The sequence below is a fragment of the Salmo trutta genome, chromosome 29 (genome assembly GCF_901001165.1).
Source record: "Salmo trutta chromosome 29, fSalTru1.1, whole genome shotgun sequence".
NCBI lineage: Eukaryota > Metazoa > Chordata > Actinopteri > Salmoniformes > Salmonidae > Salmo > Salmo trutta.
The window spans coordinates 5,032,407-5,054,537 of record NC_042985.1 but is presented as its reverse complement, the minus strand read 5'-3'; the positions used below and the strand labels follow the sequence as shown (position 1 = coordinate 5,054,537).

General features: G+C 45.0%; 1 protein-coding gene across 4 annotated transcripts; it reads left to right on the top strand.

Moving 5' to 3' along the window:
* Positions 1-105: 105 nt before the first annotated feature.
* On the top strand, positions 106-21,185 carry LOC115166799 (kinesin-like protein KIF23). Of its 4 annotated transcripts, XM_029720622.1 has the most exons (23): positions 106-306; positions 3,835-3,901; positions 4,021-4,149; positions 5,188-5,293; positions 5,403-5,539; positions 5,832-5,950; positions 6,197-6,367; positions 7,409-7,521; positions 7,608-7,729; positions 8,233-8,335; positions 9,289-9,368; positions 9,482-9,601; positions 9,731-9,893; positions 11,832-11,993; positions 12,406-12,572; positions 12,737-12,910; positions 13,776-13,991; positions 15,207-15,461; positions 18,355-18,591; positions 19,810-19,898; positions 20,221-20,296; positions 20,435-20,487; positions 20,608-21,185. In XM_029720622.1, the coding sequence occupies exons 1-23, from the start codon at positions 293-295 to the stop codon at positions 20,618-20,620; spliced, it is 2,886 nt and encodes a 961-aa protein (XP_029576482.1). In that variant the 5' UTR covers positions 106-292; the 3' UTR covers positions 20,621-21,185. The 4 variants fall into 4 exon arrangements, with proteins under 4 accessions (XP_029576482.1, XP_029576483.1, XP_029576484.1 ...); XM_029720623.1 differs by lacking the exon at positions 18,355-18,591 and having other exon boundaries at positions 107-306; XM_029720624.1 differs by lacking the exon at positions 15,207-15,461 and having other exon boundaries at positions 109-306.
* Positions 21,186-22,131: the final 946 nt, after the last annotated feature.

The following is a 22,131-nucleotide window of genomic DNA, read 5'->3' as shown; positions in this document are numbered from 1 at the left end:
TTTATTGAATGATTATTGAAGACATGGTTAGTTTTATTCCCAACAAATGATAATGCAGAAGTGTGCAGCACACACTCAGCTGATCCCAGGTTTTCGGTCAGGGTAGGTAAGAAGGTCATTTGGGGAAACCAAGTGTGGGGGCGGGGCTTCCTTCACATACGGATGAAGCTGTCTGCGTTTTTACTGGCTCAAAACCACCAACACCTACGTGACGTCACACGAGAGGGAATTTTCAAAAACTGAAGAAGCTCACCGAATTTAAGGGGAAAGATAAACAAAGGCAACATAAAAAATGCAAAGACCTGCGTAAGTACAATACTGTACTATTATGTAAAGTTTTCGTTAGTTAAAAATTGTGGTTATATTCGTAAGCAGTTTAATAACGATAGCGAACAAGGTGGCTAGTAGTTAGCATTCTAGCTAACTAAACTAGCTAGACCGGCAGATAACCTTGATTGATAGATATCACGCCAACTGTGGCTAGCTAGCTAAGTATCATGTCGAATGTAATGTTTGCCAGCTTAGCAAGCTACTCCAACATAATGCATAGACGTTAGCCAACACAAATTGAGCCATCAGTTTGCGCTGTTGACTTGAACATGTACACTTTTCTGAAGGGTGGGCTGATTTTGTAGCCAGCAGATCCGACCCGCTTGCTTACAACTGCACCAGGGTCTGACAGGCTAACTGTGTAGCTTAAGGCAGAAGGAACCAGTGCAAGACATATCGGAAAGGTACCTCAATGCAGGAGTGAAGAAATACCTTGTACTCCGAATTGTCCCATTATCCCAATAGTTACACCAATAAGATTGAACAACTGTTTGTTTTTAAGTAAACTGCCATCTGTCCTAATGCTAGCTAGTAGTAGCCACATCGGCCATTATGGAATGGCATGTCAAGTTGAACAAGAAAAGGAGTTGATTGGCTGACACTGCCAGTCCAAAATGACTGCTATGGCTTCTGCTACCTAGCATGAGGACGAAATGGACAGTTTTCCGAGAAACATATGGTGCTGGCTCCATGGTCAATCAAATGTATTTATAAAGCCCTTCTTACATCAGATGTCACAAAGTGCTGTACAGAAACCCAGCCTAAAACCCCAAACAACAAGCAATGTAGGTGTAGAAGCACGGTGGCTAGGAAAAACTCCCTAGAAAGACCGGAACCTAGAGAGGAACCAGGCTATGAGGGGTGGCTAGTCCTCTTCTGGCTGTGCCGGGTGGATATTTTAACAGAACATGGCCAAGATGTTCATAGATGACCATCAGGGTCAAATAATAATAATCACAGTGGTTGTAGAGGGTGCAACAGGTCAGCACCTCGTGAGTAAATGTCAGTTGGCTTTTCATAGCCGATCAGAGTATCTGCACATCTATCACTCCAGTGTTTAATTGCTAAATTGTAATTACTTCGTCACTACGGCCTATTTATTGCCTTACCTCCCTAATCTTATCTCATTTGCACACACTGTATATAGACTTTTTCTATTGTGTTATTGACTGTACATTTGTTTGTTCCATGTGTAAGTCTGTTTTTTGTCACACTGCTTTGGTCGCAGTTGTTCTCAACCGGCCTACCTGGTTAAATAAAGGTGAAAAAAATAATCTCTACCGCTCCTGCTGTCTCTAGAGAGTTGATAACAGCAGGTCTGGGACAGGTAGCATGTCTGGTGAACAGGTCAGGGTTCCATAGCCGCAGGCAGAACAGTTGAAACTGGAGCAGCAGTATGACCAGGTGGACTGTGGACAAATCAAAGTTTATTTGTCACATGCACCGAATACAACAGGTGTAGACCTTACAGTGAAATGCTTACTTACAGGCTCTAACCAATAGTGCAAAAAAGGTATTAGGTGAACAATAGGTAAGTAAAGAAATAAAACAGTAAAAAGACAGGCTACATACAGACACCGGTTAGTCAGGCTGATTGAGGTAGTATGTACATTATTATGTAAATGTAGATATGGTTAAAATGACTATGCATATATGATGAACAGAGAGTAGCAGTAGCGTAAAAGAGGGGGTGGTGGGTGGGACACAATGCAGATAGCCTGGTTAGCCAATGTGTGGGAGAACTGGTTGGTCGGCCCAATTGAGGTAGTATGTACATGAATGTATAGTTAAAGTGACTATGCATATATGATAAACAGAGAGTAGCAGCAGCAGTGTAAAAAAGAGGGGTTGGGGGGGGTGGGGGGGCACACAATGCAAATAGTCCAGGTAGCCATTTGATTACCTGTTCAGGAGTCTTATGGCTTGGGGGGTAAAAACTGTTGAGAAGCCTTTTTGTCCTAGACTTGGCACTCTGGTACTGCTTGCCATGCGGTAGTAGAGAGAACAGTCTATGACTGGGGTGGCTGGGGTCTTTGACAATTTTTAGGGCCTTCCTCAGACACTGCCTGGTGTAGAGGTCCTGGATGGCAGGCAGCTTTGCCCCAGTTGTGTACTGGGCCGTGCGCACTGCCCTCTAGTGCCTTGCGGTCAGAGGCCGAGCAATTGCCGTACCAAGCAGTGATGCAACCAGTCAGAATGCTCTCGATGTTGTAGAACCTTTTGAGGATCTCAGGACCCATGCCAAATCTTTTTAGTTTCCTGAGAGGGAATAGACTTTGTCGTGCCCTCTTCACAACTGTCTTTGTGTGTTTTGACCATTCTAGTTTGTTGGTGATGTGGACACCAAGGAACTTGAAGCTCTCAACCTGCTCCACTACAGCCCCATCGATGAGAAATGGGGGTGTGCTCGGTCCTCCTTTTCCTGTAGTCCACAATCATCTCCCTAGTCTTGGTTACGTTGAGGGATAGGTTGTTATTCTGGCACCACCCGGCCAGGTCTCTGACAGCAAGGAGTCATCAGGCCAGGTAGTCCTTAGGCATGGTCCTAGGGCTCAGGTCCTCCGAGAGAGGATTAGAGAGCACACTTAAATTCAGACAGGAGAAATACTCCAGATATAACAGACTGATCCTAGCCCCCCGACACATAAACTATTGCAGCACAAATACGGGAGGCTGAGACCGGAGGGGTCGGGAGACACTGTGGCCCCGTCTGACGATACCCCCGGGCTGGGCCAAACAGGCAGGATATAACCCCACCCACTTTGCCAAAGCACCACTAGGGTTTGAGGCAGAGAATCCCAGTGGAGAGAGGGGAACCGGCCAGACAGAGACAGCAAGTGCGGTTCGTTGCTCCAGTGCTTTTCTGTTCACCTCCACTCCTGGGCCAGACTACACTCAATCATAGGACCTACTGAAGAGATGAATGAGTCTTCAATAACGACTTAAAGGTTGAGACCGAGTCTGCGTCTCTCACATGGATAGGCAGACCATTCCATAAAAATGGAGCTCTATAGGAGGAAGCCCTGCCTCCAGCTGTTTGCTTTGATATTCTAGGGACAGTAAGGAGGCCTGTGTCTTGTGACCGTAGCGTACGTGTAGGTATGTATGGCAGGACCAAATCGGAAAGGTAGGTCGGAGCATGCCCATGTAATGCTTTGTAGGTTAGCAGTAAAACCTTTAAATCAGCCCTAGCCTTGACAGGTAGCCAGTCTAGAGAGGCTAGCACTGGAGTAATATGATCACGTTTTCTGGTTCTAGTCAAGATTCTAGCAGCTGTGTTTAGCACTAACTGAAGTCTTAATCTACACAGGAAGCCTGTCTGACCCAAGTGCAGCTGTAAGCAAGCGGGTCGGATCTGCTGTCTTCTGTATTTGTAGCTAACTGTGTTAGTTATGCTAGCCATGTCTTGCTGCAGTGTTTTTTTCAGCCACTTTCTCCAAGTCCATCACTGTGTAAATGTACTGTAGCTACTCAACCTCTAAATGCCCCTCATTCATTTCACAGAAAGGGCAAAACTCCACGGAGGCCTGCCCTGAAGAAAACATCCCACACACAAAAAGACCCAGTTGGTGTAAGTTGGTCGCTGTCACCTCAATTAATAGTTACAAAAAGCAAGTTGATAATGACAAAATAATCTGTATGTAGCTAGTGAATAACACGCCTTACAGTATGGTGATTTGCTGTGTGCAGGTGTACTGCCGTATCCGCCCTTTAGGAGCTACAGATGAGGAGTGTTGTATTGAAATGATCAGCAGCACCACCATTCAGCTGCATGCTCCTGATGGCATCAAAGCCAACCGCAATGGCGAATACAAAGAGGTACAGGTGTAACACAGCTAACTACATTACATGTCTCTCTCTCGCTCCATGATGCATCTTCCTGTGTCATCTCATAATGAACGTGTTCTTTCACAGACCGTCTCTCTCTGGTGTCATCTCATAATGAACGTGTTCTTTCACAGACCGTCTCTCTCTGGTGTCATCTCATAATGAACGTGTTCTTTCACAGACCGTCTCTCTCTGATGTCATCTCATAATGAACGTGTTCTTTCACAGACCGTCTCTCTCTGGTGTCATCTCATAATGAATGTGTTCTTTCACAGACCGTCTCTCTGATGTCATCTCATAATGAACGTGTTCTTTCACAGACCGTCTCTCTGATGTCATCTCATAATGAACGTGTTCTTTCACAGACCGTCTCTCTCTCTGATGTCATCTCATAATGAACGTGTTCTTTCACAGACCGTCTCTCTCTATGATGTTATCTCATAATGAACGTGTTCTTTCACAGACCGTCTCTCTCTATGATGTCATCTCATAATGAACGTGTTCTTTCACAGACCGTCTCTCTCTATGATGTCATCTCATAATGAACGTGTTCTTTCACAGACCGTCTCTCTCTGGTGTCATCTCATAATGAACGTGTTCTTTCACAGACCGTCTCTCTCTGATGTCATCTCATAATGAACGTGTTCTTTCACAGACCGTCTCTCTCTGATGTCATCTCATAATGAACGTGTTCTTTCACAGACCGTCTCTCTCTGGTGTCATCTCATAATGAACGTGTTCTTTCACAGACCGTCTCTCTCTGATGTCATCTCATAATGAACGTGTTCTTTCACAGACCGTCTCTCTCTGATGTCATCTCATAATGAACGTGTTCTTTCACAGACCGTCTCTCTCTGATGTCATCTCATAATGAACGTGTTCTTTCACAGACCGTCTCTCTGATGTAATCTCATAATGAACGTGTTCTTTCACAGACCGTCTCTCTGATGTCATCTCATAATGAACGTGTTCTTTCACAGACCGTCTCTCTCTATGATGTCATCTCATAATGAACGTGTTCTTTCACAGACTCAGTACTCCTTCAAAAAAGTGTTTGGGATCCAAACCTCCCAAATAGAGTTGTTTGAGGATGTTGCCAAACCACTTGTGGATGACCTCATTCACTGCAAGAATGGTAAGTGACCGAAACTGCTCGTTTATTTTTAATAACGCATACGTTTTTAAAGTATTCGGTTTCGACAGGGTGTTGAGCGGCGATTTTTGTTTTTCTTTGCTGTCCATAGGATTGCTTTTCACTTATGGCGTCACAGGCAGTGGAAAGACGTTTACCATGACAGGCTCTCCTGGAGAAGGTGGTCTCCTCCCCCGCTCTCTGGACATGCTATTCAACAGCATCGGTCCATTACAGGCCAAGAGATTTGTAAGACTTATTTTACGTCATATCTCTGGGTGTAAACTCTGTTCCTACAGGGCATCATTGTATGCTTTTGTCCATGTCTTTTCATCAGAGATTTATACATTGAACTGGATGTGTTGGTACACTAGCCAATCAAGTGCTTGTGAGAGACTTAACTTTGAGTAGGCCATTTTATTCAACAGCTAATATGTGCAAAAAAGCCAATATTATTTTACTATATGAGTTTCAGGTTCTCCAAATGTAAAGGGTTCAGCACTAAATGTAACGTCTAGCTTTCAAATGTTCAATCTTGTAGGTGTTTAGGACCGACGATAAGAATGGCATGGAGATCCAAGGTCAGGTGGACGCTCTCCTGGAGAGACAGAAGAGAGAATCAAATCAACAGTCCACAGTGCCCAAAACACCGTCCTCAAAGTATGCATTGGTTTTAGAAGCCAAACATGTTTCGTGCACATATTTGTGATCATCCTCAGATGTAAATAGATGCTAGGTTATTGACATCTTTCATGCATTGATTTGAGTGTTTCAGAGACTATTTGGATGACAAAAAGACAACCTGTTGAAATGATATTGGAAATGGCAAAAATAAATGACCACTTCACTTTCTTGATTGTTGAAGCTGGTTTGAGACTGAGGTTTTGTGTTGGTTCTGTCCTTCAGGCAAAAACCTGACCCAGAGTTCGCAGACATGATCAGTCCAGAGGAGGCTTGCAAATGCGAGGGAGTTGACGAGGACAGCTGTTACAGTGTGTTTGTGTCCTACATAGAAATATACAATAACTACATCTACGATCTGCTGGAAGAAGCTCCAATAGACCCCATACGACACAAGTAAGTCCAGGCTTTGTTGTGCTACCAGTAGTTATGTATTTTTGTGTAATTTCATTGGAAAGATATGTTAAGGGAGACCAGTAAATCATTCTGCAAGAGTGGTCCTACCGCATGTCTTTCCTGTCATTTGTATCTTCTACAGTTAATTTTAGTGTGAAGAATGCACCAGTCAATGTAAGATGTATTGAAGGTTAGAGATGTGAAATGTTTTGTCTTTGTTAGGCGACCCGGTGGAGACACACCTCTGCGGATCCCTGAGTTGATGTACGTGGTTAGTTTAGAACTAGCCTGGGACCACACTGATCAACTAGCTGTTTCATAGAAGCAGTTTCATATATCTGGTCCCAGGATAAGTGTATACAGTTTAAAAGTATAAAAACATGGCAGAATTATCTAGCCATCATCCCTCCACTACATCCCCTCCCAATCTAGAACCCTGCATATAATACGTATGGTACCATCATCCCCTCCCAATCTAGAACCCTGCATATAATACGTATGGTACCATCATCCCCTCCCAATCTAGAACCCTGCATATAATACGTATGGTACCATCATCCCCTCCCAATCTAGAACCCTGCATATAATACGTATGGTACCATCATCCCCTCCCAATCTAGAACCCTGCATATAATACATATGGTACCATCATCCGTCCACTACATCCCCTCCCAATCTAGAACCCTGCATATAATATGAGTGGTATGTAGTATATACATTTAAACATGTAGTATTACCTTTTGGAGTAACTATTTGCTTTTATTCCTCTGTCTCTGGTTGCCTTTGGAGAGGTAGTGCTTTTAACCTCTGCTGATGATCATGAGATTGGTGTAAACACATCCTTGAATGGCTGTGGTGAAACTGATCTGTGCTGCGGCTGGGAAGCTCGACATAATGCATGTCTTTTACCCGGTGACTGTTTTGAACAGTCATAACCGTTGATTTAACATAGTCATGTTGACTTTTTGCTAGTGGTTAGTCTAGTTTATTTGTTGTAGGCTGTGTGGTGGTTAACCGTATTGTTGCTCTCCACGGTTGCAGACCGCCTCAATCAAAAATTTTACGTGAGGACCAGAACCACAACATGTATGTGTCAGGATGCACAGAGGTCGAGGTGAAGTCCACAGAGGAAGCATTCCAAGTGTTTTGGCGGGGTGAGTGGGGTTTTAGTCATTTCTTTTGAAGGAAAAATCTTTTTTCCCTCCGATTGTATTAGTCTACAGTATTTGCTTTTGTCCAGGTCAAAAGAAAAGGAGGATTGCCGATACTCAGCTGAATCGCGAGTCCAGTCGCTCTCACAGTGTGTTTATTGTCAAACTTGCACAAGCTCCGCTGGATGCAGATGGAGACCACATTCTACAGGTGACTTTGAACCTTACATCTTTAGATCTTGCCGATACAGTTCTTCATATAGAAGTGAAGCCAAAATCCACTACCTTGTCCCAGGGATGGAACAAGGATTTTGGGCACTGGCCAGCCAGGCTAGTACACCACACTTTTTTAGTAGCCTGGGTCTAATGTCTGTGCCACGCGATATCTGAAAATATAAAATGTCACTAGCCAGGAGGCTAGTTGGGAAAATGTTCTACCAGCCCAGTGTGACCTGTACTAGCCTGGGCCCGGTGGGCTGGCATACTCTATCCCTGCCTTGACCTAATCTTAAGATAACAAACTCAAACATCCTTTAATTACTATGTGAACTAGCACAATGAATATCTGTTGCTCCTTCACTAGTAGAAGCTGTGTTAGTTCATGTATGTTTCACTAGAAGACCCAATACAGAGCAGGCATGCTAACAGCTATCACTGGACCACGTGGACTTCAACCAGTGCCAGCTCTGATAGCCTAGCCTGGCTGTGTTACAGGACAAGAACCAGGTGACTGTTAGCCAGCTGTGTCTGGTGGACCTGGCAGGGAGTGAACGCACCAGCAGGACTAAAGCAGAGGGCAGCCGCCTCCGGGAAGCAGGTGAGCTGACAACGTGGGACCCATAGAAAAATCCTTTACTTTTCTGTTTGTCTAACAGCACCACTGACCTAGCCTGGGGACCAGTCTGTTTAGCTAACATTCTGTTTGTCTAACAGCACCACTGACCTAGCCTGGGGACCAGTCTGTTTAGCTAACATTCTGTTTGTCTAACAGTACCACTGACCTAGCCTGGGGACCAGTCTGTTTAGCTAACATTCTGTTTGTCTAACAGCACCACTGACCTAGCCTGGGGAACCAGTCTGTTTAGCTAACATTCTGTTTGTCTAACAGTACCACTGACCTAGCCTGGGGAACCAGTCTGTTTAGCTAACATTCTGTTTGTCTAACAGCACCACTGACCTAGCCTGGGGACCAGTCTGTTTAGCTAACATTCTGTTTGTCTAACAGCACCACTGACCTAACCTGGGGACCAGTCTGTTTAGCTAACATTCTGTTTGTCTAACAGCACAACCGACCTAGCCTGGGGGACCAGTCTGTTTAGCTAACATTCTGTTTGTCTAACAGCACCACTGACCTAGCCTGGGGACCCAGTCTGTTTAGCTAACATTCTGTTTGTCTAACAGTACCACTGACCTAGCCTGGGGACCAGTCTGTTTAGCTAACATTCTGTTTGTCTAACAGTACCACTGACCTAGCCTGGGGACCAGTCTGTTTAGCTAACATTCTGTTTGTCTAACAGCACCACTGACCTAGCCTGGGGACCCAGTCTGTTTAGCTAACATTCTGTTTGTCTAACAGCACCACTGACCTAGCCTGGGGACCAGTCTGTTTAGCTAACATTCTACTCCTTGTGCTCTATGTCATATACCACATGTTAAGCATGGCAGGACTGGAATCATGGCTAAACAGACTGGTACCCAGACTAGTACTGACCTACTGACAGCTTCACAACATGCACCCATCTTTACCTGGCATCTTCACTCTTTCCCCAGGCAACATCAACCAGTCCCTGATGACGTTACGCACCTGTATAGAAGTCCTCAGAGAGAACCAGATGTGTGGAACAAACCGGGTTGGTCACTTTGAATGAATCTCTGTGTACTTGATAAAACTGTAGACCAGATGAGTCAAGCTCTGATATTATGTCATAAAGTAACACAATGATACTGTGTGTTTTTGTTTCAGATGGTTCCTTACAGAGACTCTAAAGTCACTCATCTGTTCAAGAACTATTTTGACGGTGAAGGGAAAGTCCGCATGGTTGTGTGTGTCAACCCTAAAGCCGACGACTATGAAGAAACCATGGTAACTGATCTGAGTTAGATCCCAATAACAGCCCTAAGAAACCATGGTAACTGACCTGAGTTAGATCCCAATAACAGCCCTAAAAAACGGAAATATCAACAAGACGTAACCGTGTGTGTGTTCCTTCAGTTGGTCATGCGCTTTGCGGAGTTGACCCAGGAGGTTGAAGTGGCGCGGCCGGTGGACAGGCCCATTTGCAGCCTGGCGGCGGGGCGGAGACACCGGAACCAGGCCTTCAGAGATGAGTTGTCACGACGCCAGGAGGAGCGCCCTGGGGGACCCAACAACACCGGTATGTACACATACATAATCACAGAGAGAGAGCGAGATATATATATATATATATATATATATATATATATATATATATATACTGCTCAAAAAAATAAAGGGAACACTTAAACAACACAATGTAACTCCAAGTCAATCACACTTCTGTGAAATCAAACTGTCCACTTAGGAAGCAACACTGATTGACAATACATTTCACATGCTGTTGTGCAAATGGAATAGACAACAGGTGGAAATTATAGGCAATTGGCAAGACACCCCCAATAAAGGAGTGGTTCTGCAGGTGGTGACCACAGACCACTTCTGTTCCTATGCTTCCTGGCTGATGTTTTGGTCACTTTTGAATGCTGGCGATGCTTTCACTCTAGTGGTAGCATGAGACGGAGTCTACAACCCACACAAGTGGCTCAGGTAGTGCAGCTCATCCAGGATGGCACATCAATGCGAGCTGTGGCAAGGTTTGCTGTGTCTGTCAGCGTAGTGTCCAGAGCATGGAGGTGCTACCAGGAGACAGGCCAGTACATCAGGAGACGTGGAGGAGGCCGTAGGAGGGCAACAACCCAGCAGCAGGACCGCTACCTCCGCCTTTGTGAAAGGAGGAGCAGGAGAAGCACTGCCAGAGCCCTGCAAAATGACCTCCAGCAGGCCATAAATGTGCATGTGTCTGCTCAAACGGTCAGAAACAGACTCCATGAGGGTGGTATGAGGGCCCGACGTCCACAGGTGGGGGTTGTGCTTACAGCCCAACACTGTGCAGGACGTTTGGCATTTGCCAGAGAACACCAAGATTGGCAAAATCGCCACTGGCGCCCTGTGCTCTTCACAGATGAAAGCAGGTTCACACTGAGCACATGTGACAGACGGGACAGAGTCTGGAGACGCCATGGAGAACGTTCTGCTGCCTGCAACATCCTCCAGCATGACCGGTTTGGCGGTGGGTCAGTCATGGTGTGGGGTGGCATTTCTTTGGGGGGCCGCACAGCCCTCCATGTGCTCGCCAGAGGTAGCCTGACTGCCATTAGGTGCCGAGATGAGATCCTCAGACCCCTTGTGAGACCATATGCTGGTGCGGTTGGCCCTGGGTTCCTCCTAATGCAAGACAATGCTAGACCTCATGTGGCTGGAGTGTGTCAGCAGTTCCTGCAAGAGGAAGGCATTATTGCTATGGACTGGCCTGCCCGTTCCCCAGACCTGAATCCAATTGAGCACATCTGGGACATCATGTCTTGCTCCATCCACCACGCCACGTTGCACCACAGACTGTCCAGGAGTTGGCGGATGCTTTAGTCCAGGTCTGGGAGGAGATCCCTCAGGAGACCATCAGCCACCTCATCAGGAGCATGCCCAGGCATTGTAGGGAGGTCATACAGGCACGTGGAGGCCACACACACTACTGAGCCTCATTTTGACTTGTTTTAAGGACATTACATCAAAGTTGGATCAGCCTGTAGTGTGGTTTTCCACTTTAATTTTGAGTGTGACTCCAAATCCAGACCTCCATGGGTTGATAAATTGGATTTCCATTGATTATTTTTGTGTGATTTTGTTGTCAGCACATTCAACTATGTAAAGAAAAAAGTATTTAATAAGATCATTTCTTTCATTCAGATCTAGGATGTGTTATTTTAGTGTTCCCTTTATTTTTTTGAGCAGTGTATGTGTGTGTATGTGTGTGTGTGTATATGTGTGTGTATATATATATATATATATATATATATATATATATATATATATATATATATATATATATATATATATATATATATATATATATATATATATATATATATATATATATGCTACAAAGCAGGAGGGCTTTCACATCTAATTTTAAATCATCTAATTGTACATGGGTGATGTTAGAACCGTCCAATGTGACCACCACCTCAGGCAGCACTAATGTTGAGTCAAGTTAATCTGTTCTCCACTGATCTTTCAGAGGATGGCTCGGTGCTGAACCAGCTCCTGGACAGCCTGCCGGCCCTGCCTGCCTGTGAGTTGGTGGATCCCACCGATGAGCAGATCCTGCCCCGCCTCATAGAGGTGCTGGAGAGAAGGCACCGCATCCGCCAGATGATCACTGAGCAGTACACCAGAACTGGTACGGACCAGTTTAGACCTAATGAAGGGTATTTTGTCAGTACAGGACCTATTTTATTTATTTTAAATGTATGTACTGTAGTTCTGTTGTTGTCTGTTAATGTTCTGTATTATGTCATGTTCTGTGTTGACTCCAGGAAGAGTAGCTGCTGCTTTAGCAACATCTTAAGGGGATCCTAATAAAATACTACGGGCTTCAGAGCTCTACATTTAGTCTAGCGTTTGAAATGTCAGACTTCCTCTATTTAAATTCATCGTTGTCTTTTGATGTTTATCTGGCTTTTCTTATGGCATGTTTTGCTATACGTAAATGTTTAGTTAGTATAAACATATTGTCTACCTTTAGTGGACAAGAGTAAAGTTAAATTTGTACCAATGGATTCATTTCCATTCCTTTTCCCCCTTTCCAACAGCCAACACGCTGAAATCGATGCTCCAGGAGTTTGATGGCCACCTGATGGCCAAGGAGAACTTCATCCATGAACAGTGGGGTAAACTAGGGGAGAAGGACAAGATCATGTTCAACCAGAAGAATGAGATGGATCGGCTGGAGAAGAAATCCAAAATGCTGGAATACAAGGTGAAGTCTAAGTCCTCCATCTCTCTACCCCTCCCCCGCCTTGTTCTCCCCCCCCTTTGCCTCATTCTCTCCATCTCCTGTCCTCAGCTGCATTTTTATATCACTGAAACCCATGCATTCGTACAGCCCTGAACTTTTTACATGCCTTTTATGCCCCCCCTCAGATTGACATTCTTCAGAAGACCACCAATATCTATGAGGGGGACAAGCGGTCGCTGCAGCAGGAGCTGGAGAGCCGTGAGCAGAGGCTGCAGCGGGAGCTGTCGGAGAGGAAGCGCATGGAGGCACGCATGCAGGGCATGGTGTCTGACACCAAACACCAGTGGGAGAAGGAGTGTGTAAGTAAAGTGTTACCCTCCTCCCCTCAGCCCTCCTTCCCTCCCCTCAGCCCTCCCTCCCCTCAGCCCGCCCTCCCCCACTGTGAGGGGGGGAGGTAACTCAGCTGCTAACTAACCCCAGACTGTGTGGGGGGGTCACTCAGCTGCTAACTAACCCCAGACTGTGAGGGGGGGGGTCACTCAGCTGCTAACTAACCCCAGACTGAGGAGGGGGGGGGGGGTCACTCAGCTGCTAACTAACCCCAGACTGTGAGGGGGGGGTCACTCAGCTGCTAACTAACCCCAGACTGTGAGGGGGGGTCACTCAGCTGCTAACTAACCCCAGACTGAGGGGGGGGGGGGGGAAGTCACTCAGCTGCTAACTAACCCCAGACTGAGGGGGGGGAGGAGTCACTCAGCTGCTAACTAACCCCAGACTGTGAGGGGGGGGGGGGGTCACTCCGCTGCTAACTAACCACAGACTGTGAGGGGGGGGGGTCACTCAGCTGCTAACTAACCCCAGACTGTGAGGGGGGGGGGGTCACTCAGCTGCTAACTAACCCCAGACTGTGAGGGGGGGGGGTCACTCAGCTGCTAACTAACCCCAGACTGTGTGGGGGGGGGGTCACTCAGCTCCTAACTAACCCCAGACTGTGTGTGGGGGGGGGTCACTCAGCTGCTAACTAACCCCAGACTGTGAGGGGGGGGGTCAGCTGCTAACTAACCACAGACTCGGGGGGGGGGGGGGGGGGGGGTCACTCAGCTGCTAACTAACCCCAGACTGTGAGGGGGGGGGGGTCATAAACATAGTTGAGGGTAGGTGTGGTGGTTATTACATTTTGTTGAAGTTGAGTAGTTAACATTGGTCTTCCTCTTGCTACCTCAGGCGCGTCGTGTGAACGCCAAGCAGCTGGAGATGCAGAACAAGCTGTGGGTGAAGGATGAGAAGCTGAAGCAGCTGAAGGCCATCGTATCAGAGAGCAACAGCAGCGCCACCTCAGAGCAGCAGCGTCCCCCACCACCCCCAGACAAGCCCCAGAGGGCCTCCCGGGAGACGGACCAGCCTCGCGCCCCTGAGAAGAGATCTCGCTCGCCACTGCCCGTGAGTTGTTACACCCTGTCACTGCCTCTCTTTCTCCCTCTCCGTCTCTCCCTCGCTTTCTTTCTCTATCCATCTATCGCTCCAGCTATAAATGTTTGTGATTTGATGTTATTGTAATAGATATTGACTGTGGAACTAGTCTAATGTTGATGGACCGTTGTGTTGCATGGTGGGTTGAAGTGCTGTGTCATTAGACCACATGTACTATTACTCTGCTGTCTCACCGTTACTGGCCCCCTGCATGTAGTGTCTCTGTTTCACTCTGCTGTCTGGCCGTTACTGGCCCCTGCATGTAGTGTCTCTGTTTCACTCTGCTGTCTGACCGTTACTGGCCCCCTGCATGTAGTGTCTCTGTTTCACTCTGCTGTCTGACCGTTACTGGCCACCTGCATGTAGTGTCTCTGTTTCACTCTGCTGTCTGACCGTTACTGGCCCCTGCATGTAGTGTCTCTGTTTCACTCTGCTGTCTGACCGTTACTGGCCCCCTGCATGTAGTGTCTCTGTTTCACTCTGCTGTCTGACCGTTACTGGCCCCCTGCATGTAGTGTCTCTGTTTCACTCTGCTGTCTGACCGTTACTGGCCCCTGCATGTAGTGTCTCTGTTTCACTCTGCTGTCTCGCCGTTACTGGCCCCCTGCATGTAGTGTCTCTGTTTCACTCTGCTGTCTGACCGTTACTGGCCCCCTGCATGTAGTGTCTCTGTTTCACTCTGCTGTCTGACCGTTACTGGCCCCCTGCATGTAGTGTCTCTGTTTCACTCTGCTGTCTGACCGTTACTGGCCCCCTGCATGTAGTGTCTCTGTTTCACTCTGCTGTCTGACCGTTACTGGCCCCCTGCATGTAGTGTCTCTGTTTCACTCTGCTGTCTCACCGTTACTGGCCACCTGCATGCAGTGTCTCTGTTTCACTCTGCTGTCTGACCGTTACTGGCCCCCTGCATGTAGTGTCTCTGTTTCACTCTGCTGACTCGCCGTTTTTGGCCCCCTGCATGTAGTGTCTCTGTTTCACTCTGCTGACATTTGTGACATTACAGTGTTCAGATAGAAACTTGTATGCTGTAGAACAGATATGATTGTCTGTCATGTACCCGAATAGGGCATCATGTTGGTTCTATTTGTTACAATGTTACCTACAACGTTGTGAATACACTGTTGTAGATGCCATGCTACAGACTTCATATAATACTCCCAGACTCCCTCCTGCTACCACCACCAGGTCAACACAGCTCAGTGCCACCCCCTTCCACCCTCCTCCTCCGCTGGTAGTCTCTCAGTAGCCTCCGTCATCTCTGAGTGGGAGCAGAGGTTCCCCATAGGTAGGGACCCCCCCGGGACACCCGGAGCGTACGGAAGAACGACCCCATACGGAAGCAGCAGTGTGGGCCGCAGGAGAGGCCAGCGATGGGCCCCTGAGACAGAGGCCCCGGGCCCCAGCCACACATATGAGCTAGACCTAGAGTCAAGTTCAAGGGTTAGTGTGTGTTAGAATTTCACCCTAAGGGACTGGTTTCCCAGACAAAGATTAAGCATAGTCCTGCTTTTGGCTTCATCTGTGTCTTGGAAATCAGGAGGTGAACTTTAAGTAGCTGGATCTGCCATGCTTGTAGACCCGGATAGAACTGCACCCTAGACCCGGATAGAACTGTAGCTGCTTGGTTTGTATACTTACCTACTGTACATGTGCTAGCTATTAGGACCAGGCTGATACCAGTATCGATACTCGTTAGTGTCATGGCAAGAAAACAAAACACAAAGTGGATTTAACTTCTGGAAAACAGCCCTTTTGTTGAAACAAACATCACTATGTTGTCTTCCAGAGTCATGTTCCAAGCTATAACACAGTATTTACCATATAACAGGTTTTTAAAGGGCCCAAGAGTTTGGTCTGTTTCGTGTTTTAATTTTAGCCATGGAAACAAAAAATTGCGATGCTAATATTGCAGTAGTTAGATCTGCTATGCTTGTAGTCCTGTAGGCTTTAATCTGTGTGTTTGTATGTGTGTAGATGTACCGTAGCTAGTTCTGCTATGCTTGTAGACCCTTAAACAATCATCCTGCAGAATTGCATCAGTAGCTGCTTGATATGTGTTTGGTTGTCTGTAATGGCCACCACAGGACTGATAACCAGGGTGTCATCACATTTATCATCACCATTATCCTCCCATTTTATGTTACATTGTCCGCTAGTGTAGGCTGTATTACGTACAGTAAGTAACATTTTTTAGCACTTTCACATATACAATATTCACAAATCTCCTCAGACTTTTTGTGTACCCCAGGAAGAGTAGCTGCTTCAGCAACCGCTAGTGGGGATCCTAATAAACTACCAAGTACTAATAATACTCTTATGAAACAATCCATTCATCAATTCATAATGCTATAGATTGCTGCTATAAAACTCATATCTAACCTGGTTTCAATCATAATGTTGGCAACTGATGTGTATATACAGTGGCAAGAGAAAGTATGTGAAATACCTGGATTTCTGCCTAAATTGGTCATACAAATGTATCTGATCTTCATCTCGGTTACAACAATATACACAGTCTGCTTAAACTAATAACACAAACAATTATACTTTTCATTGATCACACTGTAAACATTCACAATGCAGGGTGGGAAAAGTATGTGATCCCTTGGATTTAATAACAGGTTGACCCTCCTTTGGCAGCAATAACCTCAATCAAACGTTTTCTGTAGTCGGATCAGACCTGCACAACGGTCTGGAGGAATTTTGAAACATTCCTCTCTTTTACAAAACTTTTTCAGTTCAGAAATATTCCTGGGATGTTGGGTATGAACTGAACTGCTCTCTTGAGGTCATGCCACGGCATCTCAATCAGGTTGAGGTCAGGACTCTGACTGGGCCACTCCAGAAGGCGTATTTTCTTCTGAAGCCCTTCTGCTGTTGATTTACTTCTGTGTTTTGGGTTGTTGTCCTGTTGCATCACCCAACTTCTGTTGAGATTCAATTGGCAGACAGACAGCCTAACATTCTCCTGCAAAATGTCTTGATAACTTGGGAATTCATTTTTCCGTCTGATAGCAAGCTGTCCAGGCCCTGAGGCAGCAAAGCAGCCCCAAACCATGATGCTCCCTCCACCATACTTTACAGTTGGGTTGAGGGTTTCATGTTGGTGTGCGGTGCATATATTTATTTTCTTCCACACATAGTGTTGTGTGTTCCTTCCAAACAACTTTAGTTTAATCTGTCCACAGAATATTTTGCCAGTAGCGCTGTGGAACATCCAGGTACTCTTTTGCAAACGTCAGACATTCAGCAATGCTTTTTTTTGGACAGCAGTGGCTTCCGTGGTGTTATTCCATGAACACCATTCTTGTTTTAGTGTTTTACGTATCCTAGACTCGTCAGATGTTAGCATGTTCCAGAGATTTATTTAAGTCTTTAGCTGACACTAGGATTCTTCTCAACCTCATTGAGTATTCTGAGCTGTGCTCTTGCAGTCATCTTTGCAGGACGGCCACTCCTAGGGAGAGTAGCCACACTGCTGAACTTTCTCCATTTATAGACAATTTGTCTTACTGTGGACTGATGAACATCAAGGCTTTTAGAGATACTTTTGTAACCCTTTCCAGCTTTATGCAAGTCAACCATTCTTAATCTTAGGTCTTCTGAGATCTCTTTTGTTCGAGGCATGGTTCACATCAGGCAATGCTTCTTCTGAATAGCAAACTCACATTTTGTGAGTTTCTTTTTTTTTATATGGCAAGGCAGCTCTAACCAACGTCATTGATTGGACTCCAGGTTAGCTGACTCCAATTAGCTTTTGGAGAAGTCATTAGCCTAGGGGTTCACATACTTTTTACAACCTACACTGAATGTTTAAATTATGTATTCAATATAGACGAGAAATACAGTAATTTATTAGTTTCAGCACACTGTCTATTGTTGTGACTTAGATGAAGATCAGATCAAATTTGACAACCAATTAATGCAGAAATCCAGGTAATTCCAAAGGGTTCACCTACTTTTTCTTGCCACTGTATATTGACTTACAGTATACCTGTCATTGGTCTTCCATTAGCCTAGCTTACAGGAAGGAAAATTATCTTCATCATATCCGATTCATTTGAACCTCCAGAGCATAGAGGATTGTCCAATTATACCTGTTAAACATAACACCTCAAACTATACTGTGTATAAACCATGGGCTTTATGTTCTGCCAGCCCACTTTACCCACAATAACACCTGTGTTTTGCCAGCCCACTCTACCCACACTAATGCCTGCCGCCGGTCCGCCGTAGACGCTGCTACTACTAACCCAATGGCCCTTAACACCACAACTGTCAATAATTCCCTGATTTTTGTCTTTTCCTCACTGTTTTAAATGGGACCCACCAGACCACGGGAACACCGATTCGCCTGCACCACAGACGCTCACACTCAGCGGGTGGGGAGCGATGGGTAGATCACAAACCACTCTCTAATTTGGATTTAGACACGGTCATGCAGCCAATCATACCCAATGCAATCAAGGTGTCAGCGGCCAGCGAGAAAGCTCTGTCTAAATGCCACAAGTATGTTCTCACGCATCAGGAGCTCGCCTCCGATGGGGAGATTCAGACCAAACTGATCAAGGTAAAAAAGAAAGAGGGGGAAAAAATTCCTCAATTGGTGTCTTTTTTTTTTGTTTCTGTCTCATATTTGAGACTTTTTCACCTTTTTGGGTTTGAATCTTTCCGACTACTATAGAATATTGCTACCTGAGCAATGAGTAGTAGTAATAATGTTTCAAATAGAGATTTGTACTGCTACAACCATGGAAAGTGTTCAGACCCCTTGACTTTTTCCACATTTTGTTACGTTAAAACCTTATTCAAACACAGATTAAATTGTTTTTTTCTCTCATCAATCTAGACACAATACCCCATAATGGATACATTTACATAAGTATTCAGACCCTTTACTCAGTACTTTGTACCTTTTTGGAAGCGATTACACCCTCGTCTTCTTGGGTATGACGCTACAAACATCCCCACAGCATGATGCTGCCGCCACCATGCTTCACCGTAGGGATGGTGCCAGGTTTCCTCCAGACCTGATGCTTGGAATTCAGGCCAAAGAGTTCATTCTTGGTTTCATAAGAGCAGAGAATCTGGTTTCTCATGGTCTGAGAGTCCTTTAGGTGCCTTTTGGCAAACTCCAAGCGGGCTGTCTTATGCCTTCTCTTGAGGAGTGGCTTCCGTCTGGCCACTCTACCATAAAGGTCTGATTGGTGGAGTGCTGCAGAGATGGTTGTTCTTCTGGAAGGTTCTCCCATCTCCTCAGAGGAACTCTGGAGCTCTGTCAGTGACCATCAGGTTCTTGGTCACCTCCTTGACAAAGGCTCTTCACCCCCGATTGCTCAGTTAGAATCTTAGTGGTTCCAAACTTCACGTGTGTGTGTGTGTGTGTGTGTGTGTGTGTGTGTGTGCGCGCGCCTTTCCAAATCATGTCCAATCAATTGAATTTACAACAGGTGGACCCCAATCAAGTTGTAGAAACATCTCAAGGATGATCAATGGAAACAGGATGCACCTGAGCTCAATTTTGAGTCTCGTAGCAAAGGGTCTGAATACTTATTTAAAATTTAATAAAAACTCTTCTTTGTTGTTATGGGGTATTATGTATAGATTTAGTTACAAAAATAATAATTCTTAATCCATTTTAGAATAAGGCTGTGGAAAAGTCGTGAGGTCTGAATACTTTCCGAATGCACTGTACCTGATTTACCTGTGAAGGGGAATGCATTTGTATCCCTCACTTTGAGTCTTTCTGCGTGGTACATCTCTTAATCTGATAGTTGTCTATCTTCAGGGAGACGTATTCAGAACGAGAGGTGGAGGACAAGCCGTGCAGTTCACAGACATCGAAACGCTTAGACAGGAATGCCCAACTGCTTCAAGGTATGCCCATTGGCCAACCTATCTGTTATTATGCAGACACTTTGCCAGATAGTGCGTTGTGTTTAGCGTTGCAAAATTCTGATAACTTTCCCAACATTTCTAGGTTTCCAGAAATCCTGTTTGCAGGATTCCATATTTTATGCTTATTTCCAGGAATATTCCAAGTGGTGTTTCTGGAAACCTTTTGCAACCCTATCAGAAATCATCTTCTGTTGAGATGAGGACATTACATCACTGTCTCATCTTCTTGAAATAAATGTTGGCTATGTTTTTAGTGTAAGTCATTCAGAGACCTGATGTGAATATTTTCTGTTTCATGAAGTCGTAAGAGGTCATCGGACGACGGGCCAGGACAACATGATGGGAACCAGATGGACTGGAACGACAGAGAGAACAGGGTAAGCTGTCCATCACTCATTCACCTAGGCTGGAGTAAAACGGCCATTAGAGTTTTGTAAAGATACCTGCTCATAAAGGTATAAATCAGCTAGACATTTGGTGTGACCCAGGGTATAAAATATGTTTTCTCCCAACAGGCACCAGTGGCAAGCACAAGCTCGGGTCTTGGTCTCCAGATTGGCTATCAGAAGTGAGCATTTGTATCACATTCCAGTAGGGATTTTGACTGACAACATTGCATGTTTTCATAGTATTGACTAATCAACTGCTGTTGACAAATTCCACTTCTTTTCTCAATCCCTTCTTTCAGACGCAGAAAGTAGGAACTGGACAGATCATCTTTCTCTATGCTGGATTTGTCTTGTGCATTGGACTAGTGAACTTACCTTCACTTTAAACTGCATCTTTTTTTTAATGTCAAACTTTTTATATAACTGTTTTTCTAGACAAGTGATGATCAAGACCTGAGTTGTATTTAATCATGACCGTAGCTTAAAAGGGACATTTTTCAATTAGATTTGTATTAGATGATTTAGATAAGAGAACTACAAGTTATCACATTGTATAGTGTGTCATTGTATAGTTTACCACCTTCACCTATGACACTTCCCTTCACTGCGTTTTCACACCCAAAGATTATTTAGATGACAAAATTTAACTTTCTTTTTTTTCTCTCTCTGTTTCAAGGTACTTGTTTTGTTGTTGTATAGACCTATATTCAGACACATAATCTGCAGAAAATCAATGGTAGAAAGCTGCTAGTTCAACGACCCCAATTATATACTTTACTAAAGCCTGCCGGTCAGTCTCTGACTGCAAATACATGTATTTTTGAAGGAATGTACTATTTAAAAACTGTAAAAAAATAAATCAAGAAATGAGAATCTTTAACCACCTTTTTTATATTACTGTATAACCATGTGAATGGCAGGTCTTGATTTGGAGGTAGGTGTAGCGCTGCAGGCCCCAAACATAATCAATTGAAACCAGTTGGCATCCAAAAAGATTTGGTGTGGTGACATGAGTACCAATCTATCAAATGAATTGTATTACTTTAAGTCAGCAGTAATGTTAGGGGAAACAGTGCTACACTCTACCTAATGTCCTAACCCAACCTTCCCCATCTTAGCAGCACCACTGCCATACTCCTGTCTGAATAACTGGTGTCCTTATAGTTCACATCCCCTTATATTTGCCCCAGCCAGGCAGCCACAGGCACCAGCCTTTTTTAAATGGAAGGGAGTGCTTTAAGACTTTGCTAAGCACGCAGTGTGCTGTGCTAACAAACTGACATTTTTATGTGGCTGGTGCTGTTTGCTCGACATTCTTTGGTCTGTTGACAGTTGATGAGAAATGTCAAACAGAAGTGCTCACTAGCAAATCTGTATATTTTGTGGGGCCCCTGCTAAAGTCTTGTGCACTGCAGACTCTCTGCTAGTCTCCTGGTCAGGTTACATTCCACCAGCATGATGCGAATGGTCCTGGGCATATTTATTGTATAGGGCTGCTTTTGGGCTGTCAATGGTTTGAAACATCTTTCTTGTGGGAAGAACATACGCAATGAAAGGCAGACAGTTTTTAGATTTTCTTGTTGCCTGATTCCACTTGTCTGTATGCTGAGTCATTTCACTAAGCCTCAGAAGTATTTGTAAACCTGGCCCATCAGATGTTCCATGTGGGCTAGCTGATATGTGTGTGTATAATTGGAGCCTATCTACATGGTCAAATTCCATCACACAACTAGAACACGTTTAATGTTCATTAATATTTGAAGATACATTTTATACATGTATCTTTCATCTATAATGTTGCATGACTTACTTTAGCCGTATAA